Here is a 24,876-nt window from a genome sequence, read left to right as displayed (position 1 = left end):
CAGCTAAAAAATATCCCCACATGAGCATGAATCTCAGTTGCATCTCCAATTCACAGTGTTCCCAAGCTCAGAGAGAATAATCACTTTACATTTGCTTTCACAGACCACATAAAGAACATCAGAAGCCAAAGCTCGGTGTCTGATTGCAACATCACGTTCAATAGAGTAAATCTCACTAAGCTTAATGCTCATGGGACATAGAACTCAAAAACTACAACTAACTTAAAAAACAAGTAAAAAGTGGAGCAAATTACACAAGAAATAAAGATACAGTAATATTAAGAGATTCTGTAGAATTTCAATTTGATATTAGAATGTTATAAGCAATGTTGTACTGCTTTTAACCTTAATTAAGGCTGAGAAGACGTGAAAAGAAGACTTTAAGGACATGACAGTGGGCAAGAAGTACAGAAGCAGTCTGATATCTAATAGCAAGAACAGCAAAGAGCCTACAAGTTTGGACCACTTAAAAAAAAAAAAAAAAAAAAAAAAAAAAAAAAAAAAAAAAAAAAAAACAGAGAGAACAAAATTAAGTTATAGGTTACATTTAGTCTGTTCAGAGAGAAATTACTGCCTACTTTCCTGATTAATATTCATGTAGTTTTACACTGGTGATTAGTTTATAGAAAAGATGTGTTTGAGTCAGTGTTACTCTATTCATGCTAGACATGTCTTTAACACTAAAGCCATTGGTCCTTTTCACACCTTTCATACATGACACTGGAGTAAGCTTGGGCCACTCAGTACTTTTTCTTAAGAACAATATGATTTCAATTAAGTTTTATGAATTTAATCTGTGTATCTATATCTTGTATATAATGCATTCTTATATTGTATTGTACAATATTTTATTTGCTGCAAAACATACATAATCTTTCCAGGGAAGTTTTTTCTAAATTGTCATTAACTATAACTTTATTTTAACTCTAGGCCTACACTTAATCTCTACAGGATACCAGATCATGTCTAGGAGCAAATAAAGAATTAAAACTTTTATTTAACAAAAAATTTTTGTACACCAGCATTACAAATAATCAATTTGAAAAAAGAGTATTTTGTTGGAAGGCCTTAGCCATAAAACCTAATGGACTGGGTCGCATGGAAGTGCTTTTTTCCTCCCACAGGAAGCAGAAATGCCATCTGTGTCAGCAGACAGCTTTCTGCAAGCTTTGCATGTCCCACATTCTTTGCCGGTTTAGTCCCGGACTGGGCAGTGCTGGATTAACAGCTGGATTGATGGTCTTAAAGGTCTTTTCCAACCTAAACCATTCTGTGATTTTGCAGCCGAGCTGTGTTCGGACGAGTCTTCCCATGCTGAGACAACACATCTCTGCACTGCTCGGCTTTTCACTGTGGACAATTACATGCGCTATACGAAACTGAGCTTAATGTGCAGATGTGGTGGGAGGGTACGTTACAGCATTTCCAAGTGGCCATTTTTTCATTTAATTTTTAATTTGTATTTCCATACCGTTTCGAACATTTCACACCATTTCCCTGAATTACGTATTTGGGGAAAATAAAGCTTCTGCACCGCACCATTTTTAGGCGTCAAGGATAATAAACTACAGCGTATTGAAATACTTCTGTTCTCCCGTACAGAGACTTTATTTTAGGTCTTTGGCAGGCGTCCTGCAGCCCCTCTCCGGTCCCCCCCAGACTCACCGAGGGTGTGAAAACCTCACTACCCCGCCGTGCTGTCCCCCCTCTCCTCCCGCTCCCTAATGGCACGTTCCACCGCGGCGGGCAGGCGGCGAGCGCCCGCAGCGCCGGCAACGGTTGGGACGTTCCACCGCAGGAACTCAGGGGGGCGGCTTCCGGGCGCCGGCTTCGAAACAGGAGTGCGCCGCCGGTTCTGCCATGACCCAGTCGGTGGTGGTGCAGGGTAAGGGGGCCGTAGCGCCCAGAGCTCCCGCTGCCCTCTCCCCGTGCCTGAGCCGCGTGTCTCCCCTTTGCAGTGGGGCAGTGCGGGAACCAGGTGGGATGCCGCTTCTGGGACCTGGCGCTGCGGGAACACGCCGCCGTCAACAAGGTAAGGGCGCCGCTGGCCCGGGGCGAGCCGCCCTCGCTGCTTCCGGGATGGTCGCTGTGGCTGCGGGGCGCTGGGTGTGTTCGGTAAACCGAGGGCGCTTCACTGTGAGCGCAACCGCCCCCAGCGGCTTGTGCCGTTTCACTAAGCATGAAAACAGAAGGTAAGGTTAGCTGTCAGGAGACCTTGTTAGATCGGAGGGTGGGCAGTCACCAGCCGTGTGAAGTTTAACGGGGGTTGGCGCACCCTGCACCTGGGATGGGACCACGCTGGATGTAGGACAGACTGGGGAATGAGATGCTGGGAAGCAGCGCCATGGAAAGGGACCTGGAGGTCCTGGATGGCAAGTTAAACATGAGCCAGCAGTGCCCTGGCAGCCAGGAGGGCCAAGCGTGTCGTGGGGGGCATCAAGCACAGCATCACCAGCCGGGCAAAGGTGAGGATTGTCCCGCTCTATTCTGGAATGGGGCGGCCTCACCTCGAGTTCTGGGGGCAGTTTGGGGTGCCGCAATATAAAAAAGCACATTAAGCTGTTAGAGACCGTCCAAAGATGGGCCATGAGGATAGTGAAGGGTCTTGAGGTGAAGCCATGTGAGGAGCAGCTGAGGTCACTTGGTCTATTCAGCCTGCAGAAGAGACTGAGGGTCATTTGCAGTCTGCCACGTTCTCGTGAGGGGAAGAGGAGGGCAGACAGTGTCTTCTCTGTCGTGACCAGTGACAGGACATGAATGAATGGCCTGAAGTTGTGTCAGGGAGCATTTAAGTTATATATTAGGAAAAGGTTTTTCACCCAGAGGGTGGTTGGGCACTGGAGCAGACTCCCCAGCACCAAGCCTGTCAGAGCTCAAGAAGCATTTGGACAACACTCTCAGGCACATGGTGACTCTTGGGGTGTCCTTTGAAAGGCTAAGACTCTTGTGTTCCTTCTGGGTCCCTTCCAACTCAGAATATTCTGTGATCACTAATTCTGGTCATTTTTCTCCAGCATTTCCTCCCTGAAAAGCTCAGTGTCTCCCTGCAGCCAGGCATTAGCAGGTCTGAGGCAGTTAACAACACAGTAAGGGCTGTTCAGTTCTGGTGCTTTGCTGCTGGCAGTAAAGCAAAAGAGGACACCCCCAAAGCCCACCATTGTTTTCCATGTTAGCTCATGCCATGACTTGCTGTAGAGTTTTATTGACGAAAATAGCAACACGAGGAGGACGTAGGGTTGTGCTGAGTACCCTGAACAAAAACACACTTCTTGCTGTGACTGTAAAGCACTTAAGGTATTTAAACTTGTCAGATCTCTTTAGCTTTATGTTGGGGTAAGTAATTGCCATGCTATCCCTTGGCAAGGAGTTCAGAAATCCATGTGATTGTGCTGTCCTTTTTGCGGAACTCTGTGGGCATTGGTATCACAGGCATGGAACCCATGATCAACTGAGAGTTGTATCAGTGATGAGCTGAGTCAGCTGAAGAGCAGCTCTTCAATTTAATAATTACATTGGGGTCTTCAGAAAACTATTACAGTTGTTTAATCTTGTGCTGAAAAATTAATTCCCTAGTTACATTCTCCTCTCAATTTTTAATAACAAGCTGATTTTTCAATGAAATATTCTTTTTAGAGCTGACTACAACTAGCTGGGTTCAACAGAGATGTTTCAAGTGGTGAGGTTTGACAGGTGTCCTTCAGAGGTCCCTTCCAACCTAAATTATTCCATGAAAAAGCACTGAGAATTTTTGACATTGCACATAATTTCATATCATTTCCTTTTAGAAGGGAATTTATGATGAAGCCTTAAGCAGTTTCTTTAGGAACGTAGATACAAGGTAAGTTTTTATCAAGCAGTTAATGAGTTTACATGATAGATCAATGCTTTGTAGTATCTTCTTTTAACCTGTTACAGTTTTCTTTAAGTCACATTTAGCTTGTGCTAGAAAAAGATTTTACTTTTTTGTATTCTCCTCAAAACCTTGTCTTTGCATTTCCATTTTATCTATATATACTTCAGTAGTTAAATGTGTTGAAAGTGTGTGGGTTTGTTTTCCTTTTGTGCCAAATGTGGACAGTCAGGATCTGATAGCTTTTGCCACTGCAGATAACAATCAGATTGTGTGCCCTCTGAATACCAACTGTGCCACATTTCTTGAGGAGTTGAAAGAGGAATTGTATATAAGATAGATAAATCAGACTTAAATTTTTTTCAGTTTTTTCTGACTATTTTGTTATGCAGTGTCTATAATTGTTTTTTATAAGTTAACCAATTCATACCTTAAAACCATTCAGTCATCTCTTATCTATCCAGTTACAAAAATCCTTGCAGTTTGCAAGAAGAAAATGTGTATTGGGACAGCCTGTTGCATTTTAAGTAATAAAAAAAATTTGACCAACCTCTGTTTCCTTCCATTATATAAAAAAGTTGCAGTACAGCAATGTGATTTTTACTGGAACAGCATTGAAATCCAAATTGCTTTGTCTCAAATTATACCTCTTTGAAAGAATATTGCAATGTATTGAAGTTTATTATTGTCATTCCATATGGGTATTTCCAAGAATAGTTTTTTTTTCACCAAGAAAATTTGACCTTTAAAAATGTCTGGTGGTTTCATCTGGCATGTAGAGAAACAAATTTGTAATTGACGGGTTGGCTGCAACAGAAACATCTGATTTCTTTCAGAGCAACCTGGTCTAGTGTAACATGTCTCCACCCATGGCAGGGGGGCTGGAACTGGGTGATCTTTAAGATCCCTTCCAACCCAAACCATCCCATGGTTATAGAAATGTTGGGATTTTCTTTCAGCAATTGAGTCCAAATGATCAAGGGCATGAAAGATGACAAAGCTAAGACTAAGAAAATGAAATGTTGTTCTGAGGTTGGTTATATTTCCTCTTTGAATTTTGTTAGTCCCTGAAGAGAAATTCCCTAGGTGTATTTACTGGTGCTATAGTGTACTCCTGCAGATGTGTAGGCTAGAGGAATCACATGAGTATTAGAGGCTGCTGTGAGCTGCTCACCTAATGATAAGTGTCTAGAGATCATCTGTGGGTAAGAAGTTGGAAAATTATTGAGCAATCCAGTGCAGCCCTGTACTCTTTTCCCTTGTTCCTGATGGGACTCGTTGGTGCTGTAGTGAATTTTAGCTGATGTTTTGTGAATATAATGGTGGTTGAATGTAGAATGGTCTAAGGCCATTACATTCTTGGCCAGCTCCCAGATTAGGTAAATAATGGAAAAGAAAATAAGATCAGTCTTCCAGCATGCCTGCCTTTTCTTTTCCCGTGTGCTGAATATGGTTTAGCCAGACCATAGCGTCTCATCATTTGAGTGGGAAAAGGTGTGATTGTTACATAATTATATATGTAGGCTCAATGCAACCAGTCCTGGGAAAGCAGAAAGATTTAGCTATGTCAACCCAGCAGGATTTCTGGTAAATCATAATAAGCAGAATAAGTCAAGCATAGCACTGTGCTGATGCAATTACAGAACTTTCACACCTCGAGCACAAGCACAGTGTTGTACTACTCTCACTGAAAAACTCATGGGGAACTTCTTCTCATAGTTTGATGTGGATACACATATCACGTGCAGATAAAAGATAATAGTTTCCAGTTTTGGCAATGCTTGTAGAATTGCTACAGAGCAGAGGCTGTATCTGAGAGTAAACCTTTATGCTTATCTTTCAGCTTCTTGAAGTAATGTTTAGGATAATTCTGATTGAGGTGGTGTCCTGATGTATTACTTTCAGGAATTATGAGGTCTTAGGATCATGTTCAGGGTGTTTCTGTTTGTTTGCATTGTCATAGTCCTCCAAACACAAAATATCAGCGATAAAATTTTATTGTAGTATATATTTTATGCTATGAATCTGATCTTAGATTCTTCTGTTCTATTTTTTTTCCAGAAGTGGTGATAATGGTCCTGATATTTACAAAGGAAAAATCTGCTCTTTAAAAGCACGAGTAAGGCAGTCTATAAAGGTCACTTTTTTTTACATTGAATATTTATGTCCAACTGTTTGAGTATTCTCCTGAAGTGTTTAAAATTACATACAGGTTTAAATACCGCTTTGAATAGTAAAATTTCTAATATTATCTTTTATTAATGCAGTAATACAGTTTGCTGCAGTTTTATTTATATTGGAATTTTAATAAAATTATTGCAGATATTATTAACTAAGGATTGATTGAGCCACTTTAAATGATTAAGAAGCAAGGAAACTTAAAACATTTCTTTTTTTTTTATTCTTAAGTAGTGGGACAAAACATTATAAAATTTTAACAAAATTCAATGCAGCCCTATCAAACAACTTCTAGCAAATCAGCTAGGGTGAATCTAAGTTGATGTCCTAGTTAACAGCTTGCGGGGGGGGGAAAGGTTTCTCTGGAGCAGAGTAGAAACAGAATTCCTTTTGTATTGTAAATAATTTCATATTTCTTTGTGTGATTGTTTCAAGGGTGTTTTGCTTACTGACTGAATTTAAATTCTTTCCATTCTCAAAGGCACTGTTGATTGACATGGAGGAGGGCGTGGTAAATGAAATTCTACAGGGACCATTGAGGGATGTGTTTGATAGCAAGCAGCTTATCACAGATGTTTCTGGTTCAGGAAACAACTGGTGAGAACCTCTTTAGAACGCATTTCTTAGCAGCTAATTAGATGGCATTTGAAAGGGGGAATGATAACCATAGCTCTCTGCGTTGTTCTGCACCTGGAGAGCTGCAGCATTTTACCAGCAAACTTGGAGTCACTGTTGCCTGGAGGAGGGCTTTGAAAAGGCTCTTACAGAAGAATAATTCTGCTGATGTATCAGTTTGTCTCTTTTTTTTCTCCTTCTTTTTGATTTTCTTTACAAAAGAACATGCTTTTTATTTTTGTTTCTTTGGCATTCAGCTGCTTTCATTGCTTAGTCAAAGCCATAATCTAGTTTGAGACTGTGCAGCTACTGTGGAAATGCAATATATGAACAAATGTACTTCTGATTTCTAAGCACCACAGAGTCTGGCTTTGTGCATATAAACTATGTTACCAAAAGAGAATTTCAGAAAAAGATTGATTAACATAATGAATTCCAAGTTTTCACAGAGACCTTAAGGTGCTCTAATAATATTCAGTGCACTACAGACTGGAAAACAAATCATCAGCAAATGTACCAAAAGAGAGTGCAATAGGGGGAGTAAAAGTCTTTACCATCTAGCAGACAAGTGTGTTGAAAATGAGCTGTTTGGGGGCTTTCTGTTACTAGTAGCAACTGATTTGCATAGTACTCAAAAGATGATCTGTACACTTATTACATAAGGATATCTTTATTGTTAAGGACTATGTAGCTTTCATTACTACAATTGAATCATGCAGTGTGAGAGTTTATTTCCTTTTCAGTACAGAATAATAAGTGCATATTCCAAAATTGTGAACTCAGAGCTGTTTGCATCTTCCGAGGTAAAACCATGTCCTGACTCCCATGTGCTCGTATGTAGTCACAACTTAGAAACTCTCACAGATGAGGTGTTGCACCCAGCTTTGGGCTCTGAACTCGGAATTTTTAACTTTAACTCCTATGACATTTTAAAGTTTGATTTTTGGGAGGGGTTTTAATGTACTTTTCATATCCTCAGGGCTGTAGGTCATAAGATATATGGCTGTCAGTACCGGGAAAACATAGTGGAAAAGCTGAGGAAAACTGCTGAACATTGTGACTGTCTACAGTGTTTCTTTATAATTCATTCCATGGGAGGTGGTAAGTAATCTTTTTATGGGAAGTATGATTGCAGTAGCCACAGATGAAAAAAGGGAAATACATGGATCTCGAAAAGAAAATCAATATAATAATCTACATCGTTCAGAATGCAGATTTCAAAAATTAACATTGTACAGTTAAGTGGACCTGTAATTATCACATGTTTTGTAAGAGCATTGAGGAGATTTAATGTGCTACCCAAAACAAAAATCCAGCTAAAATTCTAAAGATGAGGCAGTGAGTAGTTCAAGACAGGTACCAAAGACAAGCACTGAGGTATTACTGATCAGAGGAAGGGTTGGTGACCTCTGAACACAGATAGCATTGTCATAATCAAGTTGGTTTTAACTGTGAGGAAAGAGTTTTCTAAAAGGCTTTGAAGGAGACTTCTAAAGTTGCTTAACTTTAAAAAAAACTTTATTTTTCTGTTTTCCTTTCACATAATTCTCTTGAATCCAATCTAGTTACTTTGTTAATAAGCCAAAATGTGACAATTTTGTCATTATTGCATTAACATTAAGCCTTCCTACCCCAGAAACCTGAGAGTAGCATATATTACAGCTGGTTATGATGTGGAAAAAGGCACGGAAAATAACTCCAAATATGAAGCAAGGATTTTGTCAAAGGCCTTTTTTATGGCCATTTGCATAATTTCAGAGACCCTGCAGGTACTGTTTCTGTTATTGTGAAAACTGCTGTCTTGTTTGTAGATTAAATTGTCTGCCACTGAGAACGTAGCTGAATATTCAGAAAAAGACCACAGTTCAGTTCTCTGTTTTGAACTCTGGGCTGTGTGCTTAGTGTTAATGAGGAAAAAAGCCTGTGTGCCAGGGGGAAGGGGCAGTTCTGTTTTTACTGAAGAATGGGAAAATTTCATAAGGAAACCCTAAAAGGAAAATAGTATTGTTTGGGGCCAGTCAATGCTTTTAAACAAATGTTGTGTTTCACAATTCAAATAAAAGAATTGAAAATAAGAAGTAGAAAGACTAGGTCAGAAAAATGTTTGTTACATAATAGGATTTTATGGTTTACAGAAATTTTTGAGAATGTATACTTAATCCTGACTGACATACTATGGGAAATAATTTTATTACTTAATTATTTTCCTGTGTGGGAAAAGCCATCCTGCATTTGAGTAGCCTCTACTGTCAACCAAATGCTTCAGAAAATATTTATTAACATATATAATTGAAAAGTTATATATCTCCTACATGAGTCTTAGAGCCTAAGATAATGTGGCTCTAATTCTGTCTCATTCTGTCTTCATTCATAATTAGGGACAGGATCTGGTCTTGGAACTTTTGTACTAAATTTGCTTGAGGAGGAATTCCCAGAAGTATATAGATTTGTTACTTCAGTTTATCCCTCTGGTGAAGATGATGTTGTTACTTCTCCATATAACAGTGTTCTGGCTATGAAGGAGCTTAATGAACATGCAGACTGTGTACTACCAATAGAGAATGAAGTAAGAAACCATATTCTGTTTTGTAATTTTTTTATTAGACAGTGGAAGTGTCTCTTCCTTTTCAGTTCTGATTTGCATACTAAATCTCCAAAAGCATAATTTCACTTTTTAAAGTAATAATTGAATTTCTGAGTCACTTGCAAGCTTTTGAAATGAACATGGGTATCACTTAAAAGTTGTTCTGCTCCTTCAAAGTAAGGTAGAGTGATTTTTTTATGTCTATTTCAAGATAAACAGTAAAAAAGCTTCTATTCACTGAGATAGAGTGTCTTCTATTCTTTTAGCAATCAATTTGTGCATATTATTAGTAGGATCTTGCAAGGACCTCTGATGTCTCCAGATTCCAACTTAACCAGGCTGATTAGTGATATGGGCAGCATAGATGCACCTGACCTTGCAAAGTGCTAGACTCATTTGAATCTGCCTTCAGTGACTGTCTTGCTATTTGCTTATGAAAAAAGCAAGAGAAATTGAAATTTAGTTGGAGATTATATTTTTTGCTTCACAGGTGTTATCATCTAAAACTGCATTTTAAATTTTCATAAGGATTTTGAATAGTTGAATAAAATTCGAACTTCTGACTCAAGCTGTGCATATATTTGTGATATGTAAGGCACAGACTTTTAGAAACGTTTCAATCAACTGGAATTGCTCAAAAGTTTGACTTAGATGTATCAAAAGTATAATCTTTAAGCTAACAGTACAATGTCTGAGCTTTCAAGATTATTAGAAATGGAAAAGTGCAGTACTGAATTTCAAAGTTCTATACTCAAAACTACTTCTGTGCTTGTTTTTCTTCTCTCTCAAAGTCTCTGTTTGAGATAGTTAATAAAATCCATCAGATGATCAATTCTGGGAAGTTAGGATCAACTGTGAAGCAAAACAGCTTGGTAACATCAAGTGCAGGCAGTGCCAAAACCCTAGAGAAGCCATTTGATGCAATGAATAACATCGTAGCCAACTTGCTGCTGAACCTGACAAGGTAAAGTTACAGGTTATTCTTCTGTAACAAAATAGGATTGCTGGAGGTGATGTGTGCTGTAAATATGCAGGGCTGCCTCAACTTGAGTTATATCAATTGGTTTTCATTAGATATGAGTCTTTTCTTTTTAAGAATTGGTTACTAAATGCTAAAGTATTTGGAAGTATTCAGAGTGTAGTGCTGTTGCTTTAGCCGTGATAGTCTTAAAACTGAAGTATGTTTATAGGCAGAAGGATATTGTCTTCCACTAGTGCCTAATGGAGCCCACAAAGGTTTGCCTTTCTAGGCCAGTTGTATTGTTTTATAAATATTGTCAGATAATTTTTGCTCATAAACTGTTTATTGCTACAAGAAATATACTTCTGGATTATTGGCCTGTTTTTCTTTTAAACAGCTTGTCGCAAATGTGAAGTCACATTTGTTTCATTATAGCCTGTTTAGTAAAAGTGATATTAATGCCAGCTGGTATTAGCCAGCATTAAGCATTATTAATGATAATAAATCAGTGCTAAAGACCACAATTGGGAAACAAAGAATCATTCTTGGTAACTTATTGTTCTTTAATGGGAAGTTTAAGTAAATAAGACATAGCACTGTTACTGCCAGATGTGAAAGTTTTGTAATTATACTTGAACACTTGCTTGAATGCTGTGTTGTTTTACAGTTTTATTGTATAGAGCAGCTGAAAAATAGGATTTAATGGAAGTTTACCTTATAGAAATGATTTACTTCGTTTGTAGCAATTTCATAACAGTTTGTTAATTTTTCAGCTCTGCTAGATTTGAAGGTTCCCTAAACATGGATCTTAATGAAATCAGCATGAATTTGGTTCCATTTCCTCGACTTCATTATTTGGTTTCAAGCTTGACTCCTCTGTATACACTGGCAGATGTTAATGTTCCTTCTAGAAGGTAAGAAAAAATATTATTGGAATTTCACATTTAAAGCTTAATTTCTGATTTTTCCGTAGTTTTCATTTAAAAATTCCATTCTGTAGCAAAGCTAAGGGTGGAAGGTCTAAAACTTGAATGTCTGCCACATTTTCAAATTCATCCTGCTGATTTATGGAACATCTGTTGTCCCTTTTCCCTGTAATGGTTGAGCCAGTAAACTTGACATCCTTTTAATCTCTGCTGGAAGTGTTTCTATTGGGAAAATGTATTACTTAGAACCAGCACCACAAGTTCTTTTGAGTAACAGTTTGCACTTGACTGACAAAATACTTTAAAGATGAACAAGGGATTAACGAGGCTCTTTGAGGAAGTAAGAGCATCTTACTTCAGTCTGGAGATGCAGTGAGTGCAGTGAGCCTATTTAACATCTTATTGTAATGAGAAGCTGACATGTCAAATTTTGTGAGATACTTATCCCTCTGACATAGCAGAAAAATTAGCAGTTAAAATAAATTTTACTGGGTTTGGTGGATTATGTTCAGTCAGCAAGAGGCCCAAATAGTGATAGAGACAATAAGGGTAAGTGATGGAGGGAGGTATGCAAAGTGAAGAAGAGGGCAGACCACACTTATTTTCCAATAGCAAGTTGTGACAGTCAGATCTGTTGAAAACATACCTCAAGGAGACAGTACAGGGCTGGGGGAAAGGTAGCAGACTATGAGGAGGTGGTCAGTCAAAGATGTTTCAGAATGAAGTGAGAACAGTAATATTTTTGTCTCCTTTTTTTTTTTGTCATAGGGAGATTATGGCAGAGGTGATTTCAGAAAAAAAACCCTTATGTATATACAGCATTTAAAACAAATGAAAATAATAGCTTAGATGTTGTGGTATCCCACAGTACAGTGAAACTTGGTTAAGGAAGTGAAGAGAGAAATATTATATGATCTGCAGTGTCATCATTTAAAGCAGTCATGTGTGATAAAATTAGAACAAGTAGACTAGACAAGTATGTAAAGCCTGATTTTTCCCAAATCATTAATCAAAATTAATACAGTTCTATGACTCACTGATCCTTTTAAATAATGAAGTGTAACAGGCAGATAATCAGTTCTGTAGGGCTCAGCAGCACTTTGATATTCCTTATCAGATCAATCCCAGTGAGATTGTCCACTCAAATTGCCACATAACCAGAACACCAAGTAGTTAAATTCTTTTACATAATTTTGAGACTTCGTAAACATTTGCCTGAAATTGCCTTTATAAAGGCAACTTCTCTGACTCAACTGTGGCTTGTAACTTGAGGGTGAAGAAAAAGTGGATTCAGTGTGTTTTTAAAAACTTCTAATGCCAACATGTGTACATATAAAGGTTTGAATCTTTCCCATCATTTATGGTCCTGGTAAATGTACATCCAGAATTTTATGAACTTGTAAACTGAAGGTGGGCATTCTGAAGAACTTTTGTGTCCTACTTGAGTAAGAGAAGGTCACTATTTTGTTTTCACCCAGGCTGGATCAGATGTTCTCAGATGCATTTAGCAGAGATCATCAGCTCATTCAAGCAGATCCGAAGCACAGCCTCTACCTCGCCTGTGCCCTCCTTGTTCGAGGAAACGTGCAGGTTTCAGACCTGCGCAGAAATATTGAAAGGTTTGTAATACCACACACAGCGGTCATGGGCTTTGTACAGAAACTGGCACTTGTCCAGAGCATTCCAGCTTTTCATTTGAACTGTTTCAATACCAAATCAGTTTACTCCAACCTCCTTTTCTTAATTTTAGAAGGGAAGAAAACATAATTAACTTTTGTAATGAGTAAAAATAAGTCATATTATTCCTGGATTTCCAGATAAAAAGAGGTGCTACTCCTCTCTTTCTCCAAATTGCAAAAAAAGCAAAGTCCAGGCTTCCAGGGGTTTCCCAATAGCAAAGCATGTTGGAGTAATGAGTTCTGTAGTAGAAGTTTGTTTTTGCTGAAGAGAAGGCCCCTCTCTTTCCATGGTTACTTTCATGTAGATAGGAAATCATCTTTATTTTAACAACTCTGTGTTGTTAGCACCCATTTTCTACCTTGAACACTATTGAGCTACATAGATGTAACAGGAAAGGCAGGCAAAATGGAATTTATAGGCAGACATGCATGGGGAAAATTTCTGAGAATCCAAAGTATTTTACTTATTTCAAAACTACAGGTAGACTGATTGCCCCCATATGGTATTAATCTGCCCCTTTACTAAATCTCAGAGTGCTTCCAATCCCTTTTATAGAAGCAGGTACTTGTAACTTCACTTTCCAAATCCTGGTGCATTAAATTAACAAAATACAATTCATGTTTGCAATTTAAATTTAGCATAGAGACACAATGGTTTAGCCTGAAGTCTAAAGTATCTTATTCACAGTGACAGTTATAATTGTCCTCCTTAATCCTGAGCACTTAAACGTTTACCTTTTCAGACTGTTAGTTGAAACTGTTAGTAGTTAGCTTTTGTGGTTTTTATATTCCTTAGGTAACTAAATTTTTATATCACAGGTTGAAGCCTTCTCTGCACTTTGTCTCCTGGAATCAAGAGGGCTGGAAAACTGGTTTGTGTTCAGTACCTCCTGTGGGCCATTCCCATTCTCTTCTGGCTTTAGCAAACAACACCTGTGTAAAACCAACTTTCATTGAGCTCAAAGACAGATTTATGAAGCTCTACAAGAAAAAGGTGCAACTTTCATCATTATAAAATCCATAGTCACTAATCATTAGCATCTTGCGCTATTGAAACGCAGATCTTGGTGTCGTGAAGGGACTGTTTATAATTAACAGCCCAAGGGTTTTATTTGTGTGACCAGGTGACTCAAAGCCTTATCCAACATGGCCAAGAAGACTTCCAGGGATAGAACATCCACAGGTTCTCTGGCGACCTGTTCAAGTGCACAGTAAAGAATTTCTTCCTAATATCTAATTTAAACCTTGGAGTCCACCAAAGCTTTCTCTCACTTTGCTTCCTCAGCAGGAAAGGAGAAAAGTACAATGAAAAACTTGTGGGTCAAGATAAAGACAAGGAGAACACCCACCAGTTATTGTCATGGGCTAAACAGACATGGCATTTGGAAAATTAATTTAATTTATTGCCAGTAATAGCAGAGTAGGATAGCAAGAAACAAAACTGAAAACGCCTTCACCCCCACTCCACTGCCTTCCCCCCAGCCTCAGAACTCCACTTCTGTTCCTTCTTGGCTGATCTTAGTGTCTGCAGGGCTATTTCTCTCACATTTTCTGGAGTCTTCTCTCTCACAGCTGTTATGCAGCATTTTTACTCCTCAATAAATATGTTATCACAGGCATTACCAGCATCAGTAATGGGCTCAGCTGTGGCCAGTGGCAGGTCCACACTGGAGTTGGCTGGGATGGTTCTGTTCAGCATGGAGGCAACTCCTGTTATCTTCTCACAAAAGCCACCCCTGCAGCCCGAACCCTGCCATGTAAACCCAATCCACAGCAGCTCAGGTGTACCCAAGAAGACAGTAGGAAAAGACAGGTGTTTAAGAATTCAGTAATATCCACTGAGATTCACTAGGGAATTGTTACCAAAGTTGCCAAGTGTTTAAACAAGGGATGTCATGATATAAGTCTCTAAGTGCTGTTTTGACAGTGCTTGCACTCCCCCCTTCAGTACAGGCTAAATGGTATTTACTGAGCCAAAGCAATAAAATACCAAGAAAAGGATAACGCTTAATGGTTTTTTATTCTCTTAGGCTCACCTTCACCATTACCTGCAAATAGATGGGATGGAGCAAAGCTGTTTTTCAGAAGCTATATCTTCTTTGTCTGACCTAATAGAAGAGTACAATGAACTGGATGCTACTAAAGGTGGACCTAGAATAGATCCTTCAAGGCTAAAGATAGCTGTTTAAAAAAGGAAGATCTGATTTTAAAAACAACAACAAAAAAGCACTTTCTCTAAGCATCCAGCCACTTCAGTTAACCAGAATGACTTGCAGCATGCCTGGCTATTGTAATTCCAAAGTGGAATCAGCACAACCACTTCCTTACCTCAAGAGTCATCTTTAAGTGGTAAGCCATGCCTGTAAGAAAGATTTGAGGGCACCTAATTGTGGCTGATATCAGTAAGGATGGTAATCCTAACTGTGGAGTAAATTGACACACTTGTTATGCTGTGAAGAAAAGGAGAGGTTGTATGTAGCAGCCAAAAATGTAATTCTTTTCTCAGACTTTCAACTTAAACTAAGCAGTAAACTAAAGGTAGGTCTTTGAAGAAGGATCACCATTGCTAGGTTTAGTTTTTAACAAGCGACTACAGGGAGAAGAAAAGCCCATGTAGTCTTCTCAAAGATGAAAGCAAGTCTCTAATGGAACTGCTTTCTTACACTTTGTGGTAAGCATTTCAGAATGCTTTAAGCTATGTTCCTCATTTTAGTGTTCCTGTTTCCATGTTGTACTTGGTATATTAGAGCATTCATAGTTGATACCAAAATTGGCAATAACAGAAAATTCAAAAAAATAAATTTTGTTTCACGTATTACAGTTGGAATATTAGCATTCATGAATATGAATTATTGGAATATTGAGTTGCCCTTGATAATGAGATAATACAGAATACCTCTGAGCGAAACTTATGATGAAGTTATAATGACCATTTGGAGAAAAATGCTTGTAGCCTTGAAAGAATGCAAATAAAATAGATATTTTAATATTTATAATTATCAGGGTAAGCAGCTTTTTATATTACAGTAAGAACTTTTACAAAATAGAATGTACAGCTATTTCCAGTTTCTTGCCAGTGAACTGTTACAGATCAGAATGGATTGATACAATGATTTCTTGAAATCTGAAGTCCTTTTAGCACAGCTGGAGTGGATATGTAAGCAAGCACAATTATGAATGTATAAACCCAAAAGTATTCAATAAAGTACTGTGATAACTTTTGTTGAGAGCATTTTTTAAGAGAATGTTCTAAAAATAGCAGTTTTCTTAAGTCTTGCATCTATTATCTGCAGTTGTCCACTTGTTCCTTTGCACATCCAGTGTTTATATCCACAACACTAGAGAAAGACTATCTATTGCGAAAAGCAGTCTGAGTTTAAAGTTGACAACTTCTGTTTCAAAACAGCATAGTGTCTTTTACTATTGCAGATATGTAGCAGAAAAGGTTCATTTAAGAATGAAGAATGATAGATGAAGTATTACAGGGCAGGTTTTTTCCTAATAGGTTAGAGCATCTATTTGTCTTTGTGGCAAAACCCTGTTTACAGCTGGGTCTGAAGCTCTCTTGCTGTGCCTTAGTTACTAAAAGTTCTTGTTTGAGCACTGCTGGTGTTAGATACATTCTTGAGAAGGATGTATCTCCCCATGTAAAAACAGTTACATTTACAGGTGCTATTTAATAATTGAGTGAATATTCACGTGTTAATTTCATTATAAACACTGCTGTGGCAGGGGATTATGCTGACTCTTCAGGAATGTGCTGTCCGTGTGTTATAGTCTGCGTGACTGTGCTGTCCATGTGAATGGTGTAATTTGTCATAGGAGTTTGAGATGGGAAAATATATCTCCTGGAGCACTGCAAAGCCTCTGACACACACACGATGTTATCCACATCATCTTCCACCTGAAGAAGCCTTCATTGGGACACTCAAACTGTACAGTGATCATTTTGGACCTATTTGGAATGCAGCACCTCTTGTCCAAGCACACTCCACAGAAAGTTAGTTTGTATCTTTGAGTAGTTGAGCATCCGGAAAAAACTAGCTTCTCTGCTGTTGGAAGCTGGAAAGTTGGTTGACATGTTTTTCCCTTTGGAATCTTGAATGTTAAAACAAAGAAAACCCTGAACATTAAAAGCAGATCATGTAAAAAATGGTTGCAACATTTACTTAGAAATATCTTGAAAGTTACTCAGTTTGAAAGCTGCCTGATTTTCCCTTTGTCAGTCAACAAATAGAAAATATTTTCATTATGACTGTGCATCAGGACAGCATTAGCAGCACTTGTATTTCAGGACATTACATTCTTCTGTTTGAAATTGCACATCTGTAGTTTTCTATTGAAACATGAACACTGATGGTAGAAAACATAAAAGAGTTATTTTAAAACCCGTAAAAAAGAAAGAAGTAAATATTTTGTTAGTACTTGCTAATACATGCATTTTCTATTACTTCCAATATTTTAATTTTCTATTAGGAATTAATTTTATGCTAAGAAATACCTTTATTTTCTTCAGCATATTGGTCAGACAAGGCTGGATGAAGCATAATCTCTTTTCTTTTTTCATTTCACATTTTCTGTTGTCATTGGTGACTCTGCTGGATATGCCTATGCCACAGGTCCTGGAACAGGGTGTCCAGGGAGTTGCCTGTATGAGGCACTTTTTCTTCAAAACTAGTGGTAAGCTTCTGTAAGCTAAGACAGCGACATTTTATTTATGAGCCTCAAAAGGATGAATTGAAAATACAAGGATAAGAATTTGCTTTCTGTTCATGAAGGTACTTCTGTAGGTAAACCTAAAAATGAGACATAAATAACATTTATACAAAATTCAGCTGAGCTGCAGTTATACCAGTTATACTTTGCTGATACTGGATACTGTGAGATCCTAGCAAGGACTATGAAATTGCATGTATTATATGACCTTCCAGTTTCATGTGATGGAAATGTTGTGTAAAAAGAGTTAATTGTGGAATTTTTATGAAATGTCCAGATTTTTATTTTATTTTAGGCCAATTTTGTAAAGGCTGCTGAGATCATTAATATTTGTGTCTTTGTAGATATTGATAAGACTTTAGGTTTTGTATTGAGGAATAAAATTATCCAATCACTTTTAGATACGCTAAAAAGCCTGAGGGCTGGATTAGGTGGAGTGTACTTAAAAAAAGAAACAAAATTGAAGTGAAAAAGTTCTACAAAGAAACTATGTGGAATCTGCATTTATGCAAGAGACTGGGCAGAATTACCTGGAATTACCAGAATTACTGTCTACTTGGAAAGTAACTGCAATTTAAAGATCTCATTGAAGCAAGTTTAAAAGCCTGTCACAGATCTGCAATAAATAAAAGGAAGTTAAATGGTTAAAGGAAGAAAAGGGAATTTTCAAAATACACAGCATGAAAAGAAAGATTAGCCCATTGAGCCATAATGGAATTCATGGACAAGTTGACAAGATACTTCTGCTGGACTGGGAAATAGGAGAGGGAAGACTTTACTTGGAAAAAAAATGTCAAGGTGTTTTTCTTTAGAAGATTCCCAAAGAACAGCATCCTACAGCATGTACAGCCACCACAGGGACAGGGGCTGTTTGGTCCCTGAACCAAGCCCAATAGAAGGTGTGCTTTGCCAGCTGGGTGTCTGCTCTCAAGGCTGTGCTGTGCAGCTGATCCGAATTCCAGAATAAATGATGTTGTGTTGCAGTCAGTGAAAGAGTTGCTGAAGGTTGGACTGTAGCGTTTGGATCCACTGAAGGACTACAAGGTAAATGGTTAATGCTGTTCTCCAGATATCTGAAATACATTGATGTGTTTGTGCTGAGATATATTTCAGAGGCTCATGTAATTTGGTTGCCATTGTTTTCAGTGCATTATAGTCTCAATTCAATCAGATTAGCATTGTTCTCTAGAAGTTAAATCTCTCTTCACTTGAAGTCAGTTGCTTTACCAAGTACATGTTTATACAACATTGTTAAGTGTATTTCTGTTAAAGGGCTTTGATGCTAGATATAGGTAATCTTATCATAATTTTGAGGTAAAGATGATTTTTTTTTTCTTACTTGCATGACCACTGCTTACACGTGAGAAGCTGTCCAAACTGGACTTCAGGTTTTGTAAGCAAGTCTATTTACTGCAGATTGATGTGCATCTACTCATCAGCCTTTGGTAAAGTTTTTCAGAAAAGCATTGCAGTCCATTTAGTTTTATTTTATTGATCCATGATGATGATTCAGTCTTCCACTAAATAAATGGCTCTGCTTTCTGGTACCTGCATTAGCTGTAACCATGGAAAGCTGCACATGCTCAGGGAAGGAGATGGCACAAGTGTAGCAGCTGTGGCCAGGGAAGGGCTGGCATAGCTGCTTCTGGCAACAGTGCTTCCTTAGAGTGAAAAAGAGACCTAGTGTTAGCAGCAGAGCAAGAATGGAGTTAAAGGGATTATGCACTGACCCTGGCAGAGTTGCATGGACAAGTTTATGAATGCTTTTGATCAGACTGAATAAAGAAACTGGGGGGCAATATTGTTCTTGTAGTGACCAAAAATTTGTGACTGCGGGAAAGCCACTAAGGCAATTTTTATAATTTTCTGCTTTCTATTGAAAGAAGAGACCTGGATCCTGTTAATGTATCTCTGTGAAAACCAAGACTGCCTAACACCACAAAGCAGGATAAAGTGGGGCAGTTCCCAGGCTGCAGAATGGCTGTCCAGCAGCGTCCCTAATTGGGCTGATCCAATGAGTGGCAAACCTCTGCAGAAAGATGCTCTCGCCAATTCCCTGGTGAAGAAGCCAAAAACCTTTTTGCTTTTCACATTCATTAGGTTTAGAGAAATGAGTCTGTGACCTGAGAGTAAGAGGGGTAAGTGGCAAAGGCTTGAGCAAGAATTGGGCAAGTGCCAGTGTGCTGGCTGCTGGAGCCAGGGACACTGAATGCAGAAAGACTCATGTACAGAAAAGTTTATCAATGTAGCCAGGCTCACCTGACATCAATCTGTAGTTGTTTGATTGAAGTTGCTTGTGCTGTTCCAGGCCACAAATGGATTGTCCTGGCTTCTTTCTGCTGGGGACCCTGGCACAGGGAGTTCCTGCTAATCTTGGTGTGAATACAGGGGTACATCCGATTGTACCACTGACACACAGGCACTTATAAAGGTGGTTGGGCTGAAAGGTCTGCCCGTTGGCATAATAAACTCCATTGAGCTCACATCCTACAGCTACCAGATCTGAAAATGGTGAACAACGGTTACTAACACGAGAGGAGCATGTGGGTCTTGCTAAACAGAGTGCTAAAATGTGGTCAGTCTTTATGATATGCACAGCTTTGTAAATCAGACATCAACGTGTTTGCCAATAGCAGGCTTGTGCACAATGAACTGGTTTCACTAATGCAGGTAAGTTTAAATACCATCCCGGCCCTACTCTCAGATTCTCTGACTGAGAAGCTGAAGGACTAAATTTAGGATAAATTCTTTAGCAAGCAGAGTTTTCTTCCACAACCATTCACCTGGTGGTCCCCACCCTCTTGGATTTCAAGAAGGGAACATGAAAGAACAACTTACATGCACACACGCCTGTTTCATACCTAGGCTCATCTTCTGAGTAGTCGCAGTAGAGCCCTTTGTGGGGATCACAGACATCTGCTTCATTGCAGGGCTCTCCTGCCTGCTTGGCACAGACCTTGCAGCAGCCACAGCCATCCTTCACCAGGCTGACCCCGGGGGTGCAGGCTGGCACCCGTGGGCATCGACACGGCCAGCGGCAAACCTCCTTGCGCTGGACTTGACCAGTTTCCAAAGGTTTATCTCCAGGCTGCTCTGGTGGGCTGTGGAAAAACTTACACACAGCGGGCTGTTTTGAGCACTGAATGCATTATGTGTAGCTGGAATAGCATAAAATGAAGTCAAGATGGAAAAAACTGACAAGTTGCATGAAGATGCGCAACATTTCTCATTTCACAAGATCAAAAAGTGAGAAAGGCAGTGAGGATTAAGTAGAAGGCAGAGGACCATTTTCATCAGTTCATACACTGAGATGTTCCACCAGTGAGCCTAGCCTACTGCTTGTACAAAATACAGTTCACTGGTCTTTACCTTCTATAGAACAAAACTGAACAGAAGTTTAAAAAAAGTGTTTTAAAGTAGATGGTGGTTTTATTTTAAGTATTCCTTCCTAGAAACCTTCTATCAAATTGATTAGCTTTTGATTCCTCACATTGTTTTATAGCCAGCCACAGTACTGTGCTCCATTTCTGATGGCAAGACCCTTTTAAAATAGGGAACTTCTTTTGAATGTTTGTTTTGCTCCAAAATGTGAGTAGATGCTTGGAAAGGAGCATTATAATATTTACAAATGCTCTTGTGCTAGATGCAAAAAATTAATCCTAATAAGGGAGGCTAGTGAGTAGCTGTACTGAGTTTAATAGGTCACTTTCTAAGAGTGCATTTATTTGCATGACTAAGCCTTCATTGAATCCAGGGCTTACGGGGCAAAGACACATCTCGTTAAAGAGATTTGTATCAGCAGTAGGAAGTCAAGATCTAGCCAGAATTTACTGGTTTACACATTCTGTCTCTGAATTATTGGGTTGGGGTTTTTTATTTGTTTGTTTGTTTGTTTTGGTTTTGGTTGGGGTTTTTTGGTTGGTTGGTTTTTTTTCAAGTAAAGGAAGACCAAAATAATTCTTGATGGGCTTATTTTTCTGAAACGTGGGAGCAGATTAAGTTAGCACAGTGTGAAAGGATCTATTTGGGATAGCTGTAGTCTATCCGCATTTTTTAAGAACTACAACTAAAACTTAGCAGTTTAGATCTCTTAGCATTAAACCTCTTTGTGCTGCTGATTTCAGCAGAAATGCAGATCATGGTATAGTTATTCTCCATGGATGGCTGGTTTTGTAGTTGTGGGGGCATGCACAGCACTTGGCCACTATACAACATAGGGCCTGGGAGCTATTCTCATCACAGCTCTGACTACTCTCTACACAGTTCTGACTGCCCAAAGAGCAAAAGAGAAAGAAAACCCCACCCCTCATCAGGTGCCAGTATCAGCATCAAGCTTGCAGAAAAAAACCTGGAACATATATCCTATGTTTTTTTTCTGGGTATGCAAAGCCCAGCCTATCAGTTTGTGTCTGTTCCTCCAAACTGTTAGGTTCTACCGGTGTAGAAATCACCTCAGCAGAGATGCTGAGGGAAAGGGGTCATTCAGCTGGGGTTCCTTGCTGCTAAATTTTCAAACTGGAAGTATCTGCAGAATCCAGCATTTCATATGTCATAGCCCAGGAAAGCTCTTGCAGCATAATTGAGCTGGCTTAATTGAGTGCAGTAGTAAATGACCTTTTAAAAGCCTTTTTTGTACCCCTAATTTCCATTTTTCATGGTCATTTACAACTATACTTATGATATCTTAATCTGCAGCTACTAATGAAGCTCCAAAGTAGTAGCTCTCAAATTCTTTTGGCTGAATGATTTTTAAGCTAGATATTAATTTACATAAGCAATTCATATAGTAAATGGATGTTAAACAATGTCATGTGGTATTCCATGCAGTACGAAGATAGTTTCATAAATGTGTCATTTGTTAAAGGATTTCTTCTGATCCTTTTTACCCAAATGAAGCAGTAATGCAGAAACAACCAACTCAAGTATACTTTTTAAGGCAGCAAAGCCTTTCCTATAAACCATAATGTTAATTTGATTAAAGAGTGCATTGAAATATAAAAGTTCTTAAAGGATTGTTCTGGAAACAAGACAAATAGGTGTTCCTATACATTTAGCAGTGTTTAAGACAATGCAGTTGCTTTAGGAAACACTTCCTTGCTGCTTCTCTCTTTAGAAGTAGAGTATTTTATTATTATTATTATTGTTATTATTATCAGAAATTTGGCCATATGCCAGCAATATGAGGTTTTGTGGCTTGAATCAGGTATCATTTTTCAAAATGGGTATGTGCAGCAGGAAGAAATCTTATGTGCTTCAACCAATATGTTTAATTTGTATTACAATCTGAAACATGCTTTAAACCTACAGACTTCTACTTAGGGGAGTTTTCTCTCCTTTTTTTAGGGAAAGATGTCAGTTGAAAGGTGTGAGACGAAAAAGTTCTTACAAAGTTAGAAAAACACCATCAGGCAAATATCTCACAGTTCTAACTGTGGAATTACTGAGAACTTCAGTTTACATAAAAAATCTTCACATATCTGTTAAGTTACAATGAAAATGTAAAGTTCGCTTGTACAGTTTACAGGTCAAATATTTTTTCTAATTTGTACTTCCCCAAGTTTCTATACCAAAGCTATTCACATCATACAAGCCTCTTGCATACTTTTCCTGATCCTGTGGGCAAATCAGAAAATGAGACCATTGTGTAAGGGCCCTTCATGTGTTGTTTGTTTTCCTACATTTTAAAGATTGAACATGATCAGTATGGCACAAATAGGCAAACAGTAAAATAGGCAATGTATTATCACTGATGTTTAGTTATCTTAGTCTGGCTTTAAATATGCAGAAAGTGGAGAGAGAGAGCCATTTGAAAATTCTGTTGACATTCATCCTGATTGTAAAGGAAAAATACACTGTGTGCACATAAAGTGGATTTTCAAAATTAGGTAAATAAATAATGAAATTGGCATTTGACACAAATACCTTTAGAAAAAAGCTATCACTTAAAATTATCTCATAAAAGACAAAGTATAACACAGCCCTGGTGCTTTTCTCATTTGTAAAACTAGCCTGAAGTCAGACTGCGATGTGTATGTATATATATATGTATTTGCAAACACATGTATCCATATATATATGGAATATGAGCATGGATAAGATGTTTACTTTCTTACTGCATCAGATAGTCTTTTGTGCTTATATGTTAAAAAATAAATTTAAAAAAAAAAAAAAAAAGCAAGGCCAGTGACAATTTAAGCTTCCCTAACTCTTTTTTCTTCCCACCAAGTCATATTAATGTACAGAGAAAAAAAAATTACCAAATCATGACTGATGCAGTAAATAAGCTGCAAATGAAATTTACTCAGAAGTATGGAATGGCTCCTTATCCTTTGTGAGGAATTTACTTCTCTGAAATTTAATTTGTCATAAAGCAAATAAAAACTTTTAACCACGACAAGGTGAGGAAGGAGAAAATCTTTTTCTTCTTTTTAATGAACTTACCTGTTGAGTATAAGGGATGATGAAGATGGTGGGAACAAGGAGCCACCGCATGTTCTTGCACATTCAGAAGTGAAACTGAGAGATAGGGAACAGGCTGAGCTGTGTCAGAGGAAGCACTGAACACAAAGCTCTCCTCTGTCTCCCTTGCCAACCCTACTTTCCCCAGCACATGCACGAACACATACATGCATTCACACTTGAAATTCTCCTCTTCGTACTGAACCAGCTCCACACTGAAATTTCCAACTGGTCTTTTCTCTGCCCACTGCTAGAATACAGATCTTTCACACCCTGCTTGATCCCATCCAGCTGATTCAGCCAGACTTAATTGAGGTCAGGTAGGGTGACATCTGATTCTCGAAATCTTGCTGCTGGAAATGCAGTGTTATTTTTAACTTGTCTTTAAATCTATACTGCAGGAATTTCTAAAATCTGAAGGGCAGAGCCCCAAATACATGTATTTTTGAGCTAGAGAAAGCAGAGTTCTTCAGAATTTCTAATCTTTTGTGCCTAGCAAATCCTTGCATAAAAATTCAGTCAGTACGTGCGCTCTAAAGAGAGAAGGAGATGCTATAAAGTGTGAAAATGCTGCTACATATTCTGCACTGTTTCTTTCCATGGAATCCTAATGGGGAAGCCCAAACTGTAATGTACTTTTCCCTGAAGTATGCACCTTGTCTTATTGCCGTGTCACTGCATTTAAGCACAAGACTGTTCAAATGTCAAAATTCCCTACCCCTTAATGCTATCCAGGTGATGTGTTTGATTTTTAGGATAACAAGTGAGGGTCTCCAGGAAAAGATAAAAGCTCCCTGCAGCAGTGGTGTTGGTGGTACCCTTGTAAATGTTCCTCCTTTGCATTTGTCCTTGCTCAGGCACCTCCTGAAGTCCAAGGGTTACTAGGGGAGGCTGCCAAGGACTGCACC

General features: G+C 38.5%; 2 protein-coding genes across 3 annotated transcripts; one reads left to right on the top strand and one right to left on the bottom strand.

Annotated features, from left to right (window-relative positions):
- The first annotated feature begins 1,824 nt into the window (after window positions 1-1,824).
- TUBE1 (tubulin epsilon 1) lies at window positions 1,825-16,015 on the top strand. Of its 2 annotated transcripts, none has more exons than XM_066315272.1 (12): window positions 1,825-1,885; window positions 1,959-2,032; window positions 3,786-3,838; window positions 5,912-5,969; window positions 6,510-6,625; window positions 7,623-7,744; window positions 9,022-9,209; window positions 10,019-10,191; window positions 10,962-11,102; window positions 12,593-12,733; window positions 13,613-13,665; window positions 14,824-16,015. In XM_066315272.1, exons 1-12 carry the CDS (start codon window positions 1,861-1,863, stop codon window positions 14,898-14,900), a joined length of 1,221 nt encoding a protein of 406 aa, XP_066171369.1. In that variant the 5' UTR covers window positions 1,825-1,860; the 3' UTR covers window positions 14,901-16,015. The 2 variants fall into 2 exon arrangements, with proteins under 2 accessions (XP_066171369.1, XP_066171368.1); XM_066315271.1 differs by having other exon boundaries at window positions 13,613-13,787.
- A 550-nt stretch (window positions 16,016-16,565) lies between these two features.
- On the bottom strand, window positions 16,566-24,013 carry CCN6 (cellular communication network factor 6). Its single transcript, XM_066315273.1, has 5 exons — window positions 23,951-24,013; window positions 20,348-20,621; window positions 19,769-20,011; window positions 17,295-17,488; window positions 16,566-16,891 (listed from the first exon to the last, which is right to left on the bottom strand). Exons 1-5 carry the CDS (start codon window positions 24,011-24,013, stop codon window positions 16,610-16,612), a joined length of 1,056 nt encoding a protein of 351 aa, XP_066171370.1. The 3' UTR covers window positions 16,566-16,609.
- Window positions 24,014-24,876: the final 863 nt, after the last annotated feature.

The sequence above is a fragment of the Sylvia atricapilla genome, chromosome 3, assembly GCF_009819655.1.
Source record: "Sylvia atricapilla isolate bSylAtr1 chromosome 3, bSylAtr1.pri, whole genome shotgun sequence".
Lineage (NCBI taxonomy): Eukaryota > Metazoa > Chordata > Aves > Passeriformes > Sylviidae > Sylvia > Sylvia atricapilla.
This window is presented reverse-complemented; position numbering and strand designations above follow the sequence as displayed.

What these genes read in the sequence shown, in the direction of transcription:
- TUBE1 (XM_066315271.1), top strand. Translation starts at nt 1,861, where the DNA reads ATGACCCAGTCGGTGGTGGTGCAGG. An exon ending in TCTGCTCTTTAAAAGCACGA is followed by an intron (nt 5,970 to 6,509) that starts GTAAGGCAGTCT and finishes CCATTCTCAAAG; the next exon opens with GCACTGTTGATTGACATGGA. An exon ending in TCTGGTTCAGGAAACAACTG is followed by an intron (nt 6,626 to 7,622) that starts GTGAGAACCTCT and finishes TCATATCCTCAG; the next exon opens with GGCTGTAGGTCATAAGATAT.
- CCN6 (XM_066315273.1), bottom strand. Translation starts at nt 24,013, where the DNA reads ATGTGCAAGAACATGCGGTGGCTCCTTGTTCCCACCATCTTCATCATC. An exon ending in TGAAACAGGCGTGTGTGCAT is followed by an intron (nt 20,012 to 20,347) that starts GTAAGTTGTTCT and finishes CACCATTTTCAG; the next exon opens with ATCTGGTAGCTGTAGGATGT. An exon ending in CAACTACAGATTGATGTCAG is followed by an intron (nt 17,489 to 19,768) that starts GTGAGCCTGGCT and finishes TCGCTGTCTTAG; the next exon opens with CTTACAGAAGCTTACCACTA.